Source organism: Penicillium chermesinum (genome assembly GCF_028974085.1).
Source record: "Penicillium chermesinum strain IBT 19713 chromosome Unknown utg000008l:1.0-1752722.0:1.0-1753981.0, whole genome shotgun sequence".
Taxonomy (NCBI): Eukaryota; Fungi; Ascomycota; class Eurotiomycetes; order Eurotiales; family Aspergillaceae; genus Penicillium; species Penicillium chermesinum.
In genome coordinates, this window is record NW_026695318.1 from 1,683,430 (window position 1) to 1,701,673 (window position 18,244).

The following is an 18,244-nucleotide window of genomic DNA, read 5'->3' on the forward strand; positions in this document are numbered from 1 at the left end:
CTGCAGGGCCTGCAGGGCCTGCAACTTGTCAGATTGTGCTGGGACGTGCGGCGCCATAACCGCCGTATTACCAGTCGCTGTTTTCTTGGCGAGTAACTACTCACAACTTTTCTTATAAAAGGTTTTACCGTCATTCGAAGGTTATAAATCGCCATTAACATCAGGTTGTGACGTTGATTAGCCTAGTACAGAGTATTGTTTCAAGGAATGTTGCTGGTTCTGGTAAAAGATGGGTCTGCGAATTTCCAAGGGTAATTTTGTACGCAGTGCTTGTTACAATACCGCGGGCTGCATATAATCTTTACCACTACAGTGTCAGGCCCACTCCCACATTAGGCAAGGCCTGTCCGGAATCCCGAGGGCTTTCACCAAAGTCCACGGAAACCTGATGGCTTACGGTTACCGGATGCAATCGCATAATATGGCCAGGGCCTATGCGGTATTGTGTCCGCGTGTCTAGTCTTATCCGCCGAATACGCTCTTTTACATACAATACTTCTCCCCTCCAGTCTTTTGCATATGCGTTGCCGTCATTTCATTGCACACGTGGTATTTCATCAACACATGCTAGCCTCTAGATGAAGAGAACACTACCGCATTGATTGGGTACAGAAGAACTATACAGCGAGCCTAGATTCATCCTAAGCGATAATCATCCACAGATCGAAGCACTCAGCACTGCTAGTTTACGTTCTCAGGGAAGATATGAGCGACAGGCTTCATGATGTACTACACCCGACTATGGAGATATTGCATTGCATGCACGCTTGTCAAGTTTATGCCATCATGTTTTGTGTAGGATGACGACATCCATCTGTTAAGAACACAATACGCATCTAGTTGCTGTATCTCAACCAGAAAAAATGTTTACGTATGAGAGCCCGCTGCAGATTACTGCTTCGTCATCTTAAATGCTCGGTCGGCCTCAGCATACGCATCATAGCCATAAAGCCAGGGCTGAAAGGTTGGACAGGTCCTGTTGCCGACACACAATGATCAGTATTACAAATTTGGACAATCTCCAGCACAAAGCAGGGGTGTCTCGACATACCAACGGCTACTGAAGGCGGGCGTGGGCCCGCTGATTATGGCGGAGGCGAAAGCGGCGTCGCGATGTCGCTGCGCCTCGCCGTCAGGCAAGTGAAAAGCCTCGCGCTGAAGAGATACGAAGTGTATGTCAGCAGACGTTGGCAACGGCAGGAACCCACATGAACCGATGAACCTACCTGCTTGAACGTCTCAAGCGCAATGGTGCGGCTTCTCTCCTTCCGCAGGTTTTCGTAGAGCTTAATGGCGTGAGGAACACCGGCGGGGTGTCCGACGTGGCCAAGGAGGCGCCCGAGTACGGCGCCGTCCTCGAGGGAAGAGTTGGCGCCCTGGGCAAGGTAGGGAAGCATCGGGTGGCAGGCGTCGCCGCTAGAAAGGTGTAAGGGAGACGGTTGACGACGTAGATGTCGCACGAGTATTTGCGTGTGGATGCATGGTGACTTACGCCATGACAAAATTCCCCTTCTCATTGCTCCACTTTTCGAGCGTGGGACCTGCATATCACTTAGGGACATTCGTGTGGCATTTGGGATGTGACTTACAGTGCATCAATTTCCACTTGTCCACACTTTGCACGCAATTAAGGAACTTCATCAAGCTTTTTGGTTCAGCCATTTGTCCGTGGGGAACGTAAAGTGGGGGATCTTACATTGGGTCCCACGCTGTAAATAATTTTTTCATCTCATCAAGGTTGCCCTCCGCTCTGCTCAAGTCTTTCTCAAGATCATCGGGCGAGAGCAGGACGAGATTGAATTGCTTCCCGTCCTTGAGCGAGTAGCCTACCGCGTGAGCGTAGGGCCCAATCCAGAAATTGACCGTCGGCTTCGACACCCACTCAACGAGCTCCGGGTCTTTTAGGTCTTCCAGGTTGAGGATGATACGCCAGGCGAGATCGCCGGTCGGGCTCGGGAGTATTTTTTTCTGCATGAAGACGCTCCTGCTACGTGACCACAAGCCGTCTGCGGCCAGAAGGACGTCGCCGTGAACCAATTCCCCCCTTTTAACATCACCGTCGCTGCGGGTAAGTCGAAATCAATCACCTCGGAATCGAGTCGGATCTCAACTCCAAGCTCGATTGCTCGGCCCACGAGAGCTGTCTGCAAGTCCGCTCTGTGGAGATCCCAGAAGGGCGCATCGTACTTCTCCTGCATCTTCTCTTGAAAGTTGTCCTCATGCGCGAGCACAACACTACCGTCGTACCGGCGAACAGTCAAGGATGACGGCGCAGCGGCACGTTTGCGTAGCTCCTCGAAAAGACCCCAGCGTTTCAACAGGCGCGTCGCGTTTGGCGTCACTTGAAGACCGGCACCTACCTCCTGAAGTTGCGATACTTTCTCGAGCACGCTGACGCGGTGGCCTTCAAGGCTTGCGGTTATTGCTGCTGAAAGGCCGGCGAGACCGGCGCCTATGACCAAGAGATGAAGCTGATATGGCTTGTCCCCATTGCCGACTTTCCCGTGGCGTACCATAGCTGCGTGGAGGTCAATTACGTTTTCGATGACGGCGAGGGATATAGAAGAAAAGAGGTTTGGATACAATGTCTGTCAAGTGAGGTTGAAAGGACGAGGTTGACGGGAAATAGCCTAGGGCTTCCTCATCCAACGCACACAGCTTATCGGGAGGCAGCACTCGTGTCAAACGCTTTCAGCGTCTCGAGACTCAAACAATACCGGAATTATGCGGTTGAACCCCTTTGGGTAATCCGGGTGCCATGGCCTTTCCGCCTTCAGACTCGAATACAGAACGAGGGTGACTCAATCTTTGGAAGGGAAGTGACTACTGTGATACAACACGGAAAGTATACGTGTTGTATGGAAACCCTGTGATTTAATGATACGTAGTATACAATACATGAAATTGGTGAAGGGCAGAAGTAAGACTGAGAGTCAATCCCACTAGCCCACGATCTGTCTCCAACGATGTCGAGGAAGAACTTCACATGCACATCCTAACATGTCGAGGTCACGGGACTCACGTGACCAATTCCTGGGCCTTGGTCCGGACCATATATCTGTCATATCGCGAGATTACTATATTAAGATAGGGCACTCCACACTGGTACCACTTTCGACAGCTTTGAAGCTGTTTTAACGGGAGCAGGTTTCCCGGATGTCTCTTTTTACTCCTTGGGGATGGGGGCCTCAATTGTCCTCCTTTTTTCACTCTTCCGAGCCATGCTTACTCTAGGCTAACCCCATCGGGCAATCATATCTATCTTCCCTTTCGCAGTCGAAGCAAATGCTTTCCAATCGACCATAGCATGCCTTTGTGTTGGGCCAGGATCCACTCAAATGGCACCATGACGGACCCGGGTTATTTGCCGCCATGCTTGTATATATTGCAGTCCAGGCTATGTTCAACCCCTTTTCTCCCGTTGGCCTGGTAAAGAGACGAGGCTCACAGCAATTTATGAAAAATGTCGCTCCACACACCCGTATTCGCCGGCCTTGGCTCCGATGTACTCTTCTCCAAGTCTAGCTTCGACGCGTCGGCGGGTGATGCGTTACTACCCGAGTCTCAGCTTCTCTTACAGGCTTGCCATGCCATCTTCCACACTGAAATCTCTCACGCCATACGCTCCGGCATTCTGTCGCGTGATATTGATCTTCAGGACTTTGAGACACCAGAAAAGGTCCTTGCACCCAACGAACGCTACCATGAAAACGTGGTGGTACAACACACTACGTTATATGTCTCGCAGATCCTCAGATACCTCGGGCAGCTATCGCAACCTAGCGAATTGCTCGAAGTCGCTGGCTTTTGCGCCGGCCTGCTCCCGGCCATGGTGGTTTCGACATCTCACAATCCTATTGAATTTCTGTCTCGAGCTCAAGACCTCTTCTACGTGTCCATCTGGCTAGGTATCCGTAGCGAAAGTTATCGGAAGTCTTACTTGGCCCTTCACACTTGTAAGCCTAGCCTTCCTTGGAGCATTGTTGTCGACGGCATCAATGCCGAACATGCGAAAGAAATCATCGCCACCTCGGCATCGCAGGTAAGCATCTTTCAATTTCATCCGCCTTGTCCTTGACTCGTGCTGACTAGGAACAAGACCGACCAAACTGTCTTTGTGACTGCTTTGAATTCACCCAATTGCGTGACCTTGAGCGGAACTGGAGAACAGCTTCAGAACTTCCTTTCCACTCAACTCCCTCCCAAGTGCCGCACCCGGGCGACCAACGTGCGCTCGCTGTACCATGTCTGCGACAGGCTTGCTCCTCTTAAACAAACTATATATGAGGATCTTCAACAGCGATGCCCCTCGATGTCAAACTCTGTAGCTTTCGTTGCGCCGTTGCTCTCCACAATTGACGGACAACCAGTCAACTGCGGCGAAGCAGGAACTCTAGGTAAGCCGAAGGACTCGTGTGCGCCATGGGTCGTTCTTGAAATGTCAATGTGCTTTACAAGACCTGCATCTCGAGTGAATGCTCCTAAGCATATCGTTTATTGCTCTCGTATTATGGCCGTTCAGGAACTAATCTAATACTCAGGTAATGTGATTAACACCATTCTGGACCTGATAATGCTTCATCCTGTCGACTGGGTCTCAGTTCAAAATTCAATCTTCGCTGGCGTAAACAAGGCTTCTTCATCTGCTGCTGAAGGAACGACGATTAATATTTTGAACATGGGTCCCGGCTATGGCATGTCAACGTCTGCTTTCCCACTACCAAGTAACGTGAAAATACGTGATGTGATGTCACTCTCTAGCGCTCCCAAATCCTACCGCGAAGCTTCCACACTGGACCCAGACGATATTGCGATTGTTGGGATGGCCGTCGACCTTCCGGATGCGCCTGATGTTGACTCATTGTGGATGAATTTGCTTGCTGGCGTGAATTCATGCTCAGAGGTCTGTCAAATCCATGTTTAATGCTCAACAGCCACTTACGGAATGCGCAAGTAGATACCAGAGTCGAGGTTTCATATAGAAGACTTTTACCACGCAAAAGAGCTGAAGAAGGGTAGTGCTAAGCGCTCCCTCAACACAAGATACGGTAACTTCCTTCAGAACCCGTTTCAATTCGATAATGGCCTATTCGATATATCCCCACGTGAAGCGCGCTCAATGGATCCGCAGCAGCGTGTAATGCTGCAAACTGCATTTAGAGCACTCGAAAATGCAGGCTATGTTCCGGATTCAACGCCTTCAAACAGTCGTGCTACTTTCGGGTGCTGGATCGGCAACGCCACGCTAGATTATGTTGCGAATATGAAGGACGACATTGATGTTTACTACAGCCCAGGTATGCTCAGAAGAAGTTCCCTCATATAATAGCCTACTCTTCTAATGCGAGAAGGCACATTGCGAACCTTTCAAAGCGCACGCATCTCGTACGTCTTTGGTTGGAGCGGCCCGTCCATAACCCTGGATACAGCGTGCTCGTCTTCTGTAGTTGCTCTGCACCAGGCCGCCAGATCGATAATTGCCAGAGATTGCAGGGCCGCACTCGTTGGCGCCGTCAATACGATCACGAGTCCCGACGTACGTCCCTCCTCCTGTGTTACTTGGATCCGCTGACCCTTCTAAGATGTACCTTGGTCTTGACCGTGCACATTTTTTGAGCCCATCAGGTCAATGCAAGGCGTTTGATGCGTCTGCGGATGGGTATTGCCGTAGTGAAGGCTGCGGCGCTTTTGTCATTAAAAAAGTCAGCGATGCCATAGCGGATGGTGACCGAATTCATGCAATCATCAAAGCTGTGGAGATTAATCAGAGTGGCAACACCCACTCCATTACGCATCCTCACGTCCCTACACAAGAAGAGTTGTTCAAACATGTGCTTCGGAAAACCCGGATTGACCCTCACATGGTAAGCCCTGTCGTCGGATTCTGAAAGACGCCGATTACTGATACCGTACTAGGTCTCTGCTGTTGAACTGCACGGCACTGGGTTAGTCTCCGCCGTGCCAAATACGTGCTATATTGATGCTAACTCTGGCAGAACCCAAGCTGGAGACCCAGTGGAGCTGCACAGTGTGCGGCGTGCCTTATGTCAGGACAGATCGCCGGATAATCTTCTTCACTTGACATCTATCAAAGCGAACATTGGCCACTGCGAAGCTGCTTCTGGGGCTGCTGGGCTGGCGAAGCTGGTTCTTATGATGAAACATAATCGCATCCCCCCCCAAATTTCCCTCAAGGTACTAAATCCACGCATTCAAAAGCTCGGTGATGATGGTGCTGTCATTGATAAAGAGGGAGCCCCTTGGCCACAAATCCGTGGACAGCCACGTATGGCGATGCTAAACAACTTTGGCGCCGGAGGATCCAACGGAGCTGTCCTCTTGCAAGAGTACATCCCAACTCAACAAAAGACCGAGTTGGGAAGCAGCGGGCCGCTTAGCTACATATTCGGTTGTTCCACTAAGGGCATGGCTTCGCTAACAAAGCTTCGTGATGAAATCATCTCGTATATTATGAATAAGGGCAGGTTAGAATCGCTTCGAGACATTTGTGCGACAAGCACAAGCCGTCGTCAGATCTATGATATGCGTATCGCTGTTGTCGCGACATCCTCCAATGATCTGGTAGAGAAGCTCCGAAACGCGACACCTCACCACATCTCCGATTCAGTAGTCAAAGACCCGACAGCTGTTTTCGTTTTCTCTGGCCAGGGCTCACAGGTAAATATGGAAACTTCCCTCCCCTCCAGCGCGCATTGCTAAAAAGAGACCACCAAAGTACTTGGGCATGGGCGCTGAACTTATGGAAAACTACCCAAGTTTCGCCAGGACTGTGTGGGAATGTGACGCCTATCTCAAAGAACGCGGCTATCCCGGATGTGTCCAAATTATCACTGCTGCCGATGAACAAAACGGACTTGAGCACCTCACGGAGTGTACTAGACTGCAAGCGTTTCAATCAGCGATATTCGTTTTAGAAGTTGCCCTTGCGCAACTACTGATGTCCTGGAACATTGTTCCAAGTGCGGTCGTAGGCCACAGGTGAGTATCTTTTGGTGCGTTTGGAAAATGCCTACTGACTATCGAAATCATAGCCTTGGAGAATATGCTGGTCTAGTCATTGCTGGAGTTCTCGATACCTTCAGCGGGCTCAGTTTGGTCGCTCACCGTGCTAAGTTGATGATGGAGCAATGCCAGCTTCAAACAACTTCTATGCTTGCTGTCAATGCTGCTGCTGCCACTGTGCAAGGTCTGATCCAAAGCACAGAGCTTTTCCCTTGCTTGTCAATCTCATGCGACAACAGCATAAACGATTGCGTTGTTGGTGGCCCAATACAGGAGCTTCAAGTCCTCAAGGAGTATCTTCGTCAGAACCTCAAAGTTAAGAGCAAGATGCTCGATGTGCCACTGGCCTACCACACAAATGCAATGGACCCCATCCTCTCCGAGCTTACCCAGTTCGTCTCCACGATTGCTCTAGATCGACCAAAGATTCCTGTGGTCTCGAACGTTCTCGGACGTACAGTTGAAGTCGGCGAAACTGCCTTTACTGAAGAGTACTTTGCGTCACACTGTCGAGGGACTGTCAAATTCCACAAAGGAGTTCAAGAATTCCTTACCACCAATGTCGGATCAATGGCCACGAGATGGATAGAGATTGGCCCGCACCCGTCATTGCTGCCCATGCTGGGTACGTGCGTTGACAAAGGATCTGTCGACCTCCTTCCTACTCTGCGGAAAGGCAATTCACCTTCAAGCACCATGGCACAGCTTTTGTGTAATTTCTATATTACTTCTACCGGCATCAACTGGGGTAAGCCGTTCGATGGCGCGTCCAAACCTCGCCTCGTTGACATACCTGGCATTCCATTCTCGAAAGAAGAGTTTGGCATCCACTACCCATCTGAATCGACAGTCAAAGAGATTGATACCGAGACTATCCGAACCGTCACTCGAAGCGACAGTTTCATCGCCAAGACGGTGAAGCAGCCAGCATTAGATGATGCATCCGCGATTTATGATACGCCGTTGTATCTGCTCAAAGACTTCATCACTGGGCATTTGGTTGCCGAGCATGCCCTTTGTCCTGCATCGGTATATCATGAGATTGCATTGTCGGCAGTAAAAGACCTCGAGCCCGAATCGGCGCCAGCCTATGTCTGGAGTTTGTCTAAGGTTACCTATGTTGCGCCGTTGCTGCATCATGATGAGCCCTCTGCAACGGTAAGTTCTGCTTTTTTTAGTTGCCACAATCCTCAGAGTTAGGTATACTGACAACTTTGTAGGTGCGAGTCATACTCAAGCCTCTTCACGGCTCTCACGGGTCATATGAGTTTGAGATACTCTCTTACAACAATACAATTGGCGCAAATCATGGCACGGCGCACTGCAAGGGAGTCTTGAAGCGCAAATCAAGTTCGACGCTGCAGATGAAGTATGCCCGCGTCGCCCCCATGCTGATTCGCAAAACGCAACAGATGGTCTCAAACACGGCTCAGGCCTGGCAAGAGATCCTCATGAAGAGAGCCATGTACGAAATTGTATTCACTAGAGTAGTCACCTATTCAGAGCCGTACCAGCGGGTCCAGTCAATTCGAATTGATGGAGCCAGCGGGGATACCCACGCCATCTGTCTCTATCCCGATAACCGCCTTGGCGCTACTGGACTGCCCGCTGCGAACGCCATTTTCATGGATGTCCTGTTACACGTCGCAGGTTTCGCCGCCAATCTCAGGGTCGGCACTCAGATTTTGTGCATGTGCAAGGAAGTGACAACCGCCACTGTCCTTAGGACTTCTCTCGCTCCTGGAGAAAAATTCGAGGTGTATTGTAAGTACCACAGCTTACTGTTTCGAGCATAATCTAACCTTTCAGGTACCCTTGATAATGTCGTGAACGAGGGCTTGGCGATTGCGGATGCCTATGCTTTTGATTCCCAAGGAGTTTTGGCAGTGTTTAAAGGCATGGTATTCCAGCAGATTGAGCTCCCCAAAATTGGCAGGGCACTCGCCATCACCGCAAAGAAGCTTTCTGGGGGCTCCGTCCACCAAGCTGCAGTAGCAGCGGCTGTGAAATCTCATGCTCCCTCAGCTCCAGATGCGGCCCAGGTTCCAATATCTGATAAATCTAGACCGTCGGTCAGGACGATGATTGCTACTACTTGTGGAGTGGATCCATTAGTACTCTCAGAGGCTACAGGCCTTGACAGTCTTGGATTTGATTCGCTCATGATGATCGAACTGCAATCTGAGGTTTCAACTCAGTTCCCCCAAGCTAACGTCTCCAAGTTGGAGGGGTGCCAGACGGTTGGAGATGTTGAGCAAATCTGCGCTGTTCATTACACCCCCTCGCAGTCAATCACCCCCCCCTTCAGGGCTTTCGACTAGCTCGACTTCCAGCTCCTCCAGCACTCCCCCAAGTGTGGTGGCCACGCCAATCAGCAAGAGAGATGTTTCTGCGATCATCGCCGATACATGTGGAACCAGTCCAGACACTATTTCGCCAAGCTCGAATCTCCAACATCTCGGTATCGACTCTCTCATGATCTTGGAGCTTGAAAGCCGCCTCGAGGAGATCTTCAAAGACGGTAATACCGCATCTGCTGCAAACCTTTTGAACTGTCGTACCGTTGGTGATGTTGAAAGATTGGTATGTGCTCTACCAGAGACCTCCTAGGGGTAAGCTTAGTCTATCAAGTAAGGTTGGTGCCTGGCTAACGTTCGTGCCATTATAGCACAAAATGCACAAGCAAATCAAAGAGGCGACGTCTTTTCCTTCGCAAAACAACTCGTGCAAAGAATCTAAAATGAATCCCTCCACCGTCCTGAAGCTTGATGCCATCATGGTGCAGAAGGTTACGCGCGCTCTGAAGCTCTCCGAACAACCTGAAGTCATTATAAGTGGCGCGCCTGGCAGTCCCGACGCTCTGCCATTATTTTTGGTTCACGATGGTAGTGGGGTCTGCATGCAGTATCATCGCTTGCAGTCACTCAACCGCCGGGCTTACGCGCTACACGATCCCAGGTTTATCAACACAGCTGATGGATGGTCCAGCCTCCGCCATATGGCAGAAAGCTACGCTGACACGATCCACCATACTACCGATGGCCCTTGCCTTGTAGGTGGTTGGTCCTTTGGCGGGGTCGTCGCTTTCGAGGCGGCAAGGATCCTAATGGCAAGAAACCATGTCGTAAAAGGCATTATCCTTATCGACTCGCCGCCTCCATTGGCACATCAACCTCTCTCAGCAGACATCATCGAGGCCGTCATCGGCAGCGTAGAGACCTCGCCAAATGCACTAGGCAAAGCAATCCGACAACTTACGCATCGGAGCTTCTTGTCATGTGCATCCTTGTTGGGCGCGTACAAGCCTGCGCACTTCTCGCATAGCCCAACACCACCTGCCATTCTACTCCGTTCTGTTGACGGCTGGCGCCGAGATGGAGACACTAGCGACCCGCGAGGTGTCATGAACCCCAAATCCATTGAGAACGCTTGGCTGCAGGACAGATCAGACGCAAGGACGGCTACAAAGGACTGGGAGATAGTAACTGGAACTACAGTGCGCTGCTTCGACATCCCGGGTAACCACTTTCAGGTTTTCGATGTGGCGAACGTTCAGGCTGTGTCGGATATTATGGTAAAGGCGTGTGCCTTGTTAGAAGGGCCTCTTTGAGTCAAAAACGAGGGCCCTACGTTGATTCTTTGTTTGCTTTTTTTGGGATCCTGGCTGGTATCTCATAGTGATCGAGATTGGGTAAAGCTTTAGCTTCGTCTGCGCAGATGCCTGAAGGTCATGTTGGGCCGCACCTTACTACGTCTGAATGTGGGTTTTATCCAACACCACAAGCCTTTGGGAAGATATCGTCTGTCTTACTTAATGCATTACATGCCTATAGCGTAATTGTTGAGGCTTTTGAAGGAAGACTGCTGATAGTATCTATCTCCGCTGCACTATTGCCGAGTTGATGTTACTGGACTATTCCAATACTAATCATAACGGGTACCACTCTGAAGTACCCCCCTTTAAGGGTAGACCTCGACTATTCATAAGTATTCATACGGTGGATGCGTCGCGAAAGGGAATCTTATGAGTATCCGTCAAGAAACGAGCAACTGGGAATTTACGGGCATTTGACAATTCAATCTGATAAGTACGCTTATTAGAGCATCGATGCGAGTTTGGGACTGTAAAATCAGACACAAATGTCTTCGTACCGCATCACGGACGATTTGCCCATGCCAATCACTCGCTCGTTCCCCTCGCGTCCTCATAGCTAGTTGTATACTACCTTTCAGAGGTATGGCTGGGAGATCTGCTATTCACGGCCTTCTCCTCATCTGCAGGAGTGTGCGGCGTCTCGTCTGTAGGCGCAAACTTGGACCGCGCCCGGATTTTGCCACCGTATTTATAGAATATGAAAGGAATAGGCGCCATCAATGCGCCCACGCCTCCAATTAGCGAACCAGCCCCTCCCACGCCCAGCGTGTCGAACATGTACTGCGTGAAGAGCGGGGACGCCGCGGCGCAGGCGGACCGCAGAACCGTGTTTGCTGCCACGGCAGATGCGGCGTACATCAGGTACGAGTCAATGATGTAATTGATGAAGACGACGAAGATGAGTAGGATTGAAGTTGCAAGGAAGGTGCCCGCCACAGTTGGAACGGCCCAGTGGACTGAATTGTATTCCGCCGTCCAAGCGAACCAAAATATTGTCACGACGAACATAACCCCGCCAACCATCCCTCCAGGAAGGCGATCTTCTGGGACGGATTTCCGTTGGCTAGTGACTCCTCTCTGGCTTATCTGGCTATTGATGAACAGCACTAGGCCGCCTAGACACGCGCCGATGACTGTGCCGATCAATGGCAGTTCACCGACGCCGGCGTTCCAGCCACGCTTCTGCTGGAAGACAATAGGGTAAATGCTGAACAGCATATACAGCAGAGTATAGACCACAGCATAGTATATAGAGACGAAGAAGTTGATTGGGTCGAAAAGAAGTCTCCAAGGCCTGGTTAGGGCGACTTTGAAGATGCCTCCCAGGGAGCGATCCGATACCTCGACTGGGGCTTTTACGCTCTCCTTGCCAGGTATTTTCCGCAGGCGGCGAGCTTTATTACGGAGAACCATCATGGGAAGTGTCTCGGGAAGAGTGATCAGCAGAAGCTCGGTGGCACCGGCCATCCAGAGGAGGGCGTAGAAGGTCCAACGCCACGTCTCCTTGAGTTGGAGGAATCCACTGACCACGGGACCGAGAGCGGGCCCCACAAATGTCATTGTGGAAAACAAAATCATGGCATTGCCTCGCTCGACAGCCCCCCATATATCTGCGATGACGCCAGGCGCATTCGTCAGGGCGGCACTGACAGCCGTACCAGTCAAGAAACGACCAATCAAGAGTCCGGCAAAATTAGGCGTGAAGGCACAGAGAAATCCAAACGCAAGGTATAACGTGAAGGAGATATGAAATATCCAGCGACGCCCATAGAATTCGGATAGAGGCGCCCAGAAGAGCGGACCGGCGCAGTAGCCTAGGAGGAAGAGGGTGGTGACAAGGCCAGCGGCTTCGACAGACACGTGGAGGTCGTCACTGATACCCTGGAAAGAGCCGGACGGGGCAGAAGATGAGAATGTGGCGTTCATGACGAGGGAGATGGCGATAGCGGTGATATAGCATTTCTGTCCATACGAGTAGTTCTTTGGGTTCTCGGGGTCGTTCGGTGCGAACTCGAGGTGACCATCTTTGTCAAAGAAAACATCCTCGTCCGACTCTATGGTGGACGGCGAGGTGGACTTTCTGAAGTGCTGTCTGACGAAGTCCATTGCTCTTGCTGTTTGTTGCAAGAGGCGAGTCTCAGTCTCGATGAGGACTATAGGGGCCTTCTGCCGAAAGGTATACCTTGCTAAGTCACGTCCATGACGATTGATCATATCCAGGGTTATGACGTGGGCACCGGTGCAGACTCAAACCGAGTTTATAGCGAGTATTTCTAATCGAAGTTTCCAATCCAACGAGTCGAAGATCGTATACATAAGCTTCCGGAAGACATATTACCACATTGGGTAATTCTTGCCATTCTTTCTCCGGTGCCTGTGTGGGGCTGATGTCCGAATGCGGTAATTTTTGGGCTCAGTTCCGGAATACTCTATACAGTGCTGGACCCATCGGCTTCCCATTACCCAACAATATTAATTCCGCTGCTGACGAACTAATAAGTGTGGTCATAAGATCTGACCGGTTTGCCTTATGACTTTAAGGCTGGCTCATGCCGCCGTGGTGTCTCTCATCTTTCACTCAACTTTTCGAACTTTAACCAGAGCATCAGCATCATCTCGTCTCGCCAGTCTCACAATGGCATCTCCAATCGTCACAATGAGCTTCACGGAGGCGACCCAGAAGCGCCGCACTATACGCGCCCTCGAAGCAAAGACGACGGTTCCTGACAGCACCATAGTCAAGCTAGCTGAAGCCGCCATCCTCACCGTCCCATCTGCTTTCGACAACCAGTCGGCCCGGTTGACGGTTGTGTTCGGAAACGACCACAAGAAACTCTGGTCAATCACTGCAGACGCACTGCTAGCAAGGATTGGCGAGGAGCGCTGGAACGGGGGCACCAAGGACCGCATCGCCAACTTTGCCAACGCCTATGGTACTATCTTATTCTGGGATGACCAATCATGTGCCACCGCGATGAAAGAGAACGCCCCAGACATCTATAAGGATAAGACAGACGAGTGGGTGCAACAGAGCAATGGTATGCACCAGTACTACCTGTGGACCGCTCTTGAGGCCCTGGGGCTGGGGGTCAACTTGCAGCACTATAACCCTCTCATCGACGCCCAGGTGCAGAAGACGTGGGGTGTCCCGTCGAATTGGAAGCTAAAGGCACAAATGGTGTTCGGCGTTCCAAAGGACGGTAGTGCACCCGGAGAAAAGCAACAGAAGCTTCCCTTGGAGCAAAGGCTGTTGGTGTTTGGGGCAGTCAATCACCCGGTGCCCAACTAGTTGGGTTAAATTATGCAGGTGCTGGTGTGCAAATCAAAGCCAAAAATGATGTCCCAAACGCCATATATGACAGAAGGAGATAATACAAAGAAAGTCTTCTCGAGCTTTACATAGAAATAAGCGTGCAGTACTCCTGGCAAAGTAGATCAAGTAATGCTCACTGCATTCCTCTGCACTCCGTGTCTCTGCCCCTCTCCCCGTTCGGCGTCAAGGTCTCAGTCACCACATTTCCAATTGATTGGGTTGTCATAAAGGTTAGGCGGAGTGCGAGCATCCTGGATATTCTAGGTAACTTGGGCTTTCTGTATTCGACATTGGACGCGCATCTTCGCACCTACTCTATGGCCGCAGGATCGGCTCATTTATGGCCGTTTCCGTCAGCCTTTGGTTCAATTTGACGGAATTTAACAAGAATATTAGCTCGTTTCATCATTCCTGCTACATAGAGGGCCACAAGTGGGTCGGATACGAAGGCATCGTACCCAGTTGTGCTTCCAAGTCCGGTGCGGGCGATGCTGTCGTGCCTGATTCTTCGTAGACTAAGGTACAGAGGGGCATTGCAGCAAGGCGCCTCCCAGTGCCTGAGATTCCAACTTGCCAACGTAGTGATATCAATCCATACCATTGGTGATCTCGTCTATATTCGAAGGGGTGTGAACCATGGTTCCGACGGTCGTTTTTTCCAGCCTCCGAACGTCTTCCGAGTGTCCTCCGCGACTACGGGGGCAACACCGGAGTCTGTGGCGAAGTTGTCGTAACAAAGAGTTAAAGCTCAGGGTAAGTTCCAAAGCAACTACGAAGGCTGATAGACCCATGAGCTAGTTGTACCCGATATTACCCTCTCACTTCAGACCATTACTAATATGTCACCCGAGATTCTGCTTAAGTTGAAACTAGCAACTTACCATCGCCTGTTTCTGTGAAAGCCACCGAGGACAAAAATTTTGCATGTGAGCGTGATCCAGAAGCATGGAATGATCCAGTGTGGGCCTAGGAACAGGCTGCTCGTTCGAATAATTCTATATTACTATCCCCGCAAATTGATTATTACCCCGCAAGTTGATTATTACCCCGCAAATTCGGAAATGGAACTCTTCCGACTGGAACCTTGGGTTTCGGATGAGGGGAATGGCTCACTTCGGAAGCATAATCTTTAGCGGGCCAGAGGGTCATTACGATTGGTGCATCGATCGAGGCATGAGGCTTTTCATCGGAAGCTTATTTGATTTCAAACATTCGATAGCCCTATTGCCGAGTCGATCTTGGTCCTAGCCGATATTCAGTCCGGTTGCCAGCTGAGTGGGCCCCAAAATTGGTCATAGAAATTTCCTAGGCCCACTTAGCTGGGTTTCTTAGGGCCCGCTCAGCTGGTTGCCCTATTCAGTCCAGTCCTGTTCTTTTAGAAACGCCATTCTGAACGTGTGTATAAGAAGAATGCCAATTCACGAAGAATTCCTCCTGGCAGAAAGTTTTTATCTTCGTTCCAAATGAATTCATCTAAACCTACTATACTGTTCATTCCTGGAGCTTGGCATCTGCCTTTTGTCTTCGATGACACCCGGGCCGCCCTGGCTGCGCGTGGCTTTCCTAGTGCGGCTGTTGGGCTCCCGGCTGTTGGAGCAGAGCCTCCAACGAAGGGGCTCATAGACGACACAGTCGCCGTGCGTGATGAGATCGAAAGATTATCTGACCAGGGCAAGCAAGTTGTTGTTGTTGCTCATTCCTATGGAGGAATGGTCGGCGCCGGCGCCGTGAAAGGCCTGGGATACGCCGAAAGAAAGAAGAGAGGCAAGAGCGGTGGAGTCACTATGCTGGTATATATGGCTGCTTTTGTTGCCAAAGCAGGAACCAGCATGTCGGATATGTTTGGAGGAGAATTCCCTCCATTCATGAAGTTTGATGTCAGTATCTCCCCTTCTCTGCAGGTGTGATAACTCTGGGGACTAATAGTATACAGGGCGATTACTGTAGGGCTGAGGATGCAGAAGGGATTTTTTATAATGACCTGTCCCTGCAGGATCGGAAGAAATGGAGCTCTGAGGCTGTGCACACCTCACGCGCTGTGTATGAGGGCCGTGCCGCTCACGAGCCTTGGCATGATCTGCCCTGCATGTACATTTTCTGCGAAAATGATATGGCGGTTCCTTTGGCAGTTCAGGAGTCTATGGCTGGCTTGCTTGGCGAGTATACTCAGTTTAGACTCCCGAGTTCTCATTCTCCCTTCTTAAGCATGCCTACTAAGCTCGCTGAAGCTTGTGAGTTGGCGGCAAAGATTGGCCAGGAACACTGTGAAAGCAAGGAAGTATAGACTCAGTTGATTTGGTATCCTATGATTCTAGCTTTTGAAGGCGAGGAAAGCAAGATAATACACTATAAGAGTATAGGGAAAGGAAAAGATGGATTCTAGCACACCTAAATCTAATCCAATTTTACCAGAACAATAGCTAAGCATGATTGTATAGATGTCACTGCTCACTCGATTCTGCCTCCTGTCACCGCCCTGATGCTGGAAGAAGGACCGTCCGAACTACGAGGTGGGCATAGATGGGATGGAGGTTTGCGTAGGAGTAGATAGGCCGCTACAGTAGCTCCTCCCTCTTTCCCTTCTCCTCTCCCCCCTCTAGTTCTAGTATCTCGAATACGAGCGCCGTTGCTGGTTCTTCCTGTTCCCCAACGTAGGCCACCATTGACAATACTAGAACTCAACTTTTCACTTCTTTTGCTGCGGTGCGCGTCGTTGACACGCGACCTCGTTGTGTCCAAGACATCCACCGTAGCCGACACCTACCAAAACCCCGCCAAGATGGCACCTCCCGTGACACGAAGTCGCTCGAACGACCCAGGCCGCATGACTGGCGATGCGGGCACGAATACACCGCGACCTCCTACCCCTACGCCTGGAGCTTACCCAGACTCGCCTGAGGAACAGCGCGAGGAAGTTGAACAGAGTACGCGACGCGACGAACGCGTCCCCATATGAGATCCCAGTAGAGATGCTCACCAGCGCACGGTTGATCGACATCACGAACCGGAACGATGTCATCAACATCGAGAACCCAGAAACCTTCGAGAACCTCTTCGAGGGAGGACCGCAGAAGTTGTGGGCGATTGTCGTCGCCACCCTCCACTCGTTGAACAGTCGCCGATCCGCCCACCGGAACCAAGTCCGTGAGGCCCAGGAGCAATGTCAGGAAATGACGGATCGAGTCTTGCGTACTGAAGAGCAACTCGAGGAGATGACTCAGAGATGGAAGAGATCCGAAGACGAACGCCAGGTAGTGGTAGAGTCCCTTCGCCAGTCCCAGGCCCAACAGGGAAGAGAAACAAGCATTGCATCCTCGGTGGACCGACACACCAAGTCCCCTAAGATGCCGGATGCGCCTGTGTTCTCCGAAGGAGATACCTCGAAGTTCAAGCAGTGGCGTACGGCGGTAGAGCGGAAGCTGCAGCTAAACGCGGACTACTACCCGACAGCCACTCATCGTATGGCATACGTTACCAGCCGCTGCGACGGTAACGCGCTCTCCCAGATTGGACCTCGAGCGATGCCCGGAGCGCCCAACGAGTACACCGATTCCAACGACATACTTGATCATCTGCAGTTGATCTACTGCGACCCCCATGAACGAAAGGCAGCTCGAACTGCCTTCAAAGAGTTGAAGATGAAGCCGAAGGATAGCTTCAAGGACTTCGTCGAAGAATTCACTAGACTCGCCTTGCAGGGCGAGATATTCAAGGACGACAACGACATGAAAGAGGAACTTTACGACCGCCTCCCGACCCTGATGCAGAATCACCTCTTTTCGGACTACAACAACCCCTTAGTCTCGTACGAGGCGTTCCTGAAGGAATGTCATATGTCCGATCGAGTTATTCGCCGACAGTTAAGCGACAGACCCGGACATCGACCACCCCCAGGAAACAGTAGGAGAACTGAATCGAAAGGAGCACAGCCCTCCCTTAGTCCGCAGCCAGCGTCTTCGAAGTCTAGCATTGCGGGTGGTAAGCCGAGTGAGCAACGACCACCACGAATTCTCCTGTCGGAGGAGGAAAAGAGTCGTCGTTTGGAAAAAGGCCTCTGCTTATTCTGTGCCAAGCCGGGCCACATTTCACGTGACTGTCGAGCACGCCTAGCACAGAGCGCCACCGTTACGCCGGCTAACACCGCCGCAACCGAGGAGAGCAAGGATCAGTCTAAGACGGGTTTGTTCGAACTCGAGGACTCGGGAAAAGAATCCGCCTAGGGCAAGTCTCCAGCCTAGGCGAGCATGTACCAC

At 51.1% G+C, this 18,244-nt stretch overlaps 5 protein-coding genes across 5 annotated transcripts; 3 read left to right on the plus strand and 2 right to left on the minus strand.

The window, feature by feature from the left end:
- Positions 1 to 891: 891 nt before the first annotated feature.
- On the minus strand, positions 892 to 2,516 carry N7468_010443 (FAD binding domain protein; the record flags this gene model as incomplete). Its single annotated transcript, XM_058479738.1, has 7 exons — positions 892 to 976; positions 1,052 to 1,155; positions 1,227 to 1,416; positions 1,493 to 1,541; positions 1,590 to 1,645; positions 1,697 to 1,984; positions 2,035 to 2,516. The coding sequence occupies 7 exons, from the start codon at positions 2,514 to 2,516 to the stop codon at positions 892 to 894; spliced, it is 1,254 nt and encodes a 417-aa protein (XP_058326306.1).
- Positions 2,517 to 3,463: 947 nt separating this feature from the next.
- N7468_010444 (polyketide synthase) lies at positions 3,464 to 10,633 on the plus strand (the record flags this gene model as incomplete). The annotated part of the gene is made up of 14 exons (XM_058479739.1): positions 3,464 to 4,042; positions 4,100 to 4,397; positions 4,542 to 4,903; positions 4,958 to 5,297; positions 5,352 to 5,536; positions 5,583 to 5,864; positions 5,917 to 5,945; positions 5,997 to 6,678; positions 6,737 to 6,999; positions 7,053 to 8,181; positions 8,244 to 8,787; positions 8,833 to 9,253; positions 9,312 to 9,606; positions 9,692 to 10,633. 14 exons carry the CDS (start codon positions 3,464 to 3,466, stop codon positions 10,631 to 10,633), a joined length of 6,351 nt encoding a protein of 2,116 aa, XP_058326307.1.
- Positions 10,634 to 11,245: 612 nt separating this feature from the next.
- On the minus strand, positions 11,246 to 12,784 carry N7468_010445 (MFS transporter; the record flags this gene model as incomplete). The annotated part of the gene is made up of 1 exon (XM_058479740.1): positions 11,246 to 12,784. The coding sequence occupies one exon, from the start codon at positions 12,782 to 12,784 to the stop codon at positions 11,246 to 11,248; it is 1,539 nt and encodes a 512-aa protein (XP_058326308.1).
- A 529-nt stretch (positions 12,785 to 13,313) lies between these two features.
- On the plus strand, positions 13,314 to 13,967 carry N7468_010446 (Nitroreductase; the record flags this gene model as incomplete). The annotated part of the gene is made up of 1 exon (XM_058479741.1): positions 13,314 to 13,967. The coding sequence occupies one exon, from the start codon at positions 13,314 to 13,316 to the stop codon at positions 13,965 to 13,967; it is 654 nt and encodes a 217-aa protein (XP_058326309.1).
- A 1,487-nt stretch (positions 13,968 to 15,454) lies between these two features.
- N7468_010447 (alpha/beta hydrolase) lies at positions 15,455 to 16,947 on the plus strand (the record flags this gene model as incomplete). The annotated part of the gene is made up of 3 exons (XM_058479742.1): positions 15,455 to 15,868; positions 15,925 to 16,222; positions 16,745 to 16,947. 3 exons carry the CDS (start codon positions 15,455 to 15,457, stop codon positions 16,945 to 16,947), a joined length of 915 nt encoding a protein of 304 aa, XP_058326310.1.
- Positions 16,948 to 18,244: the final 1,297 nt, after the last annotated feature.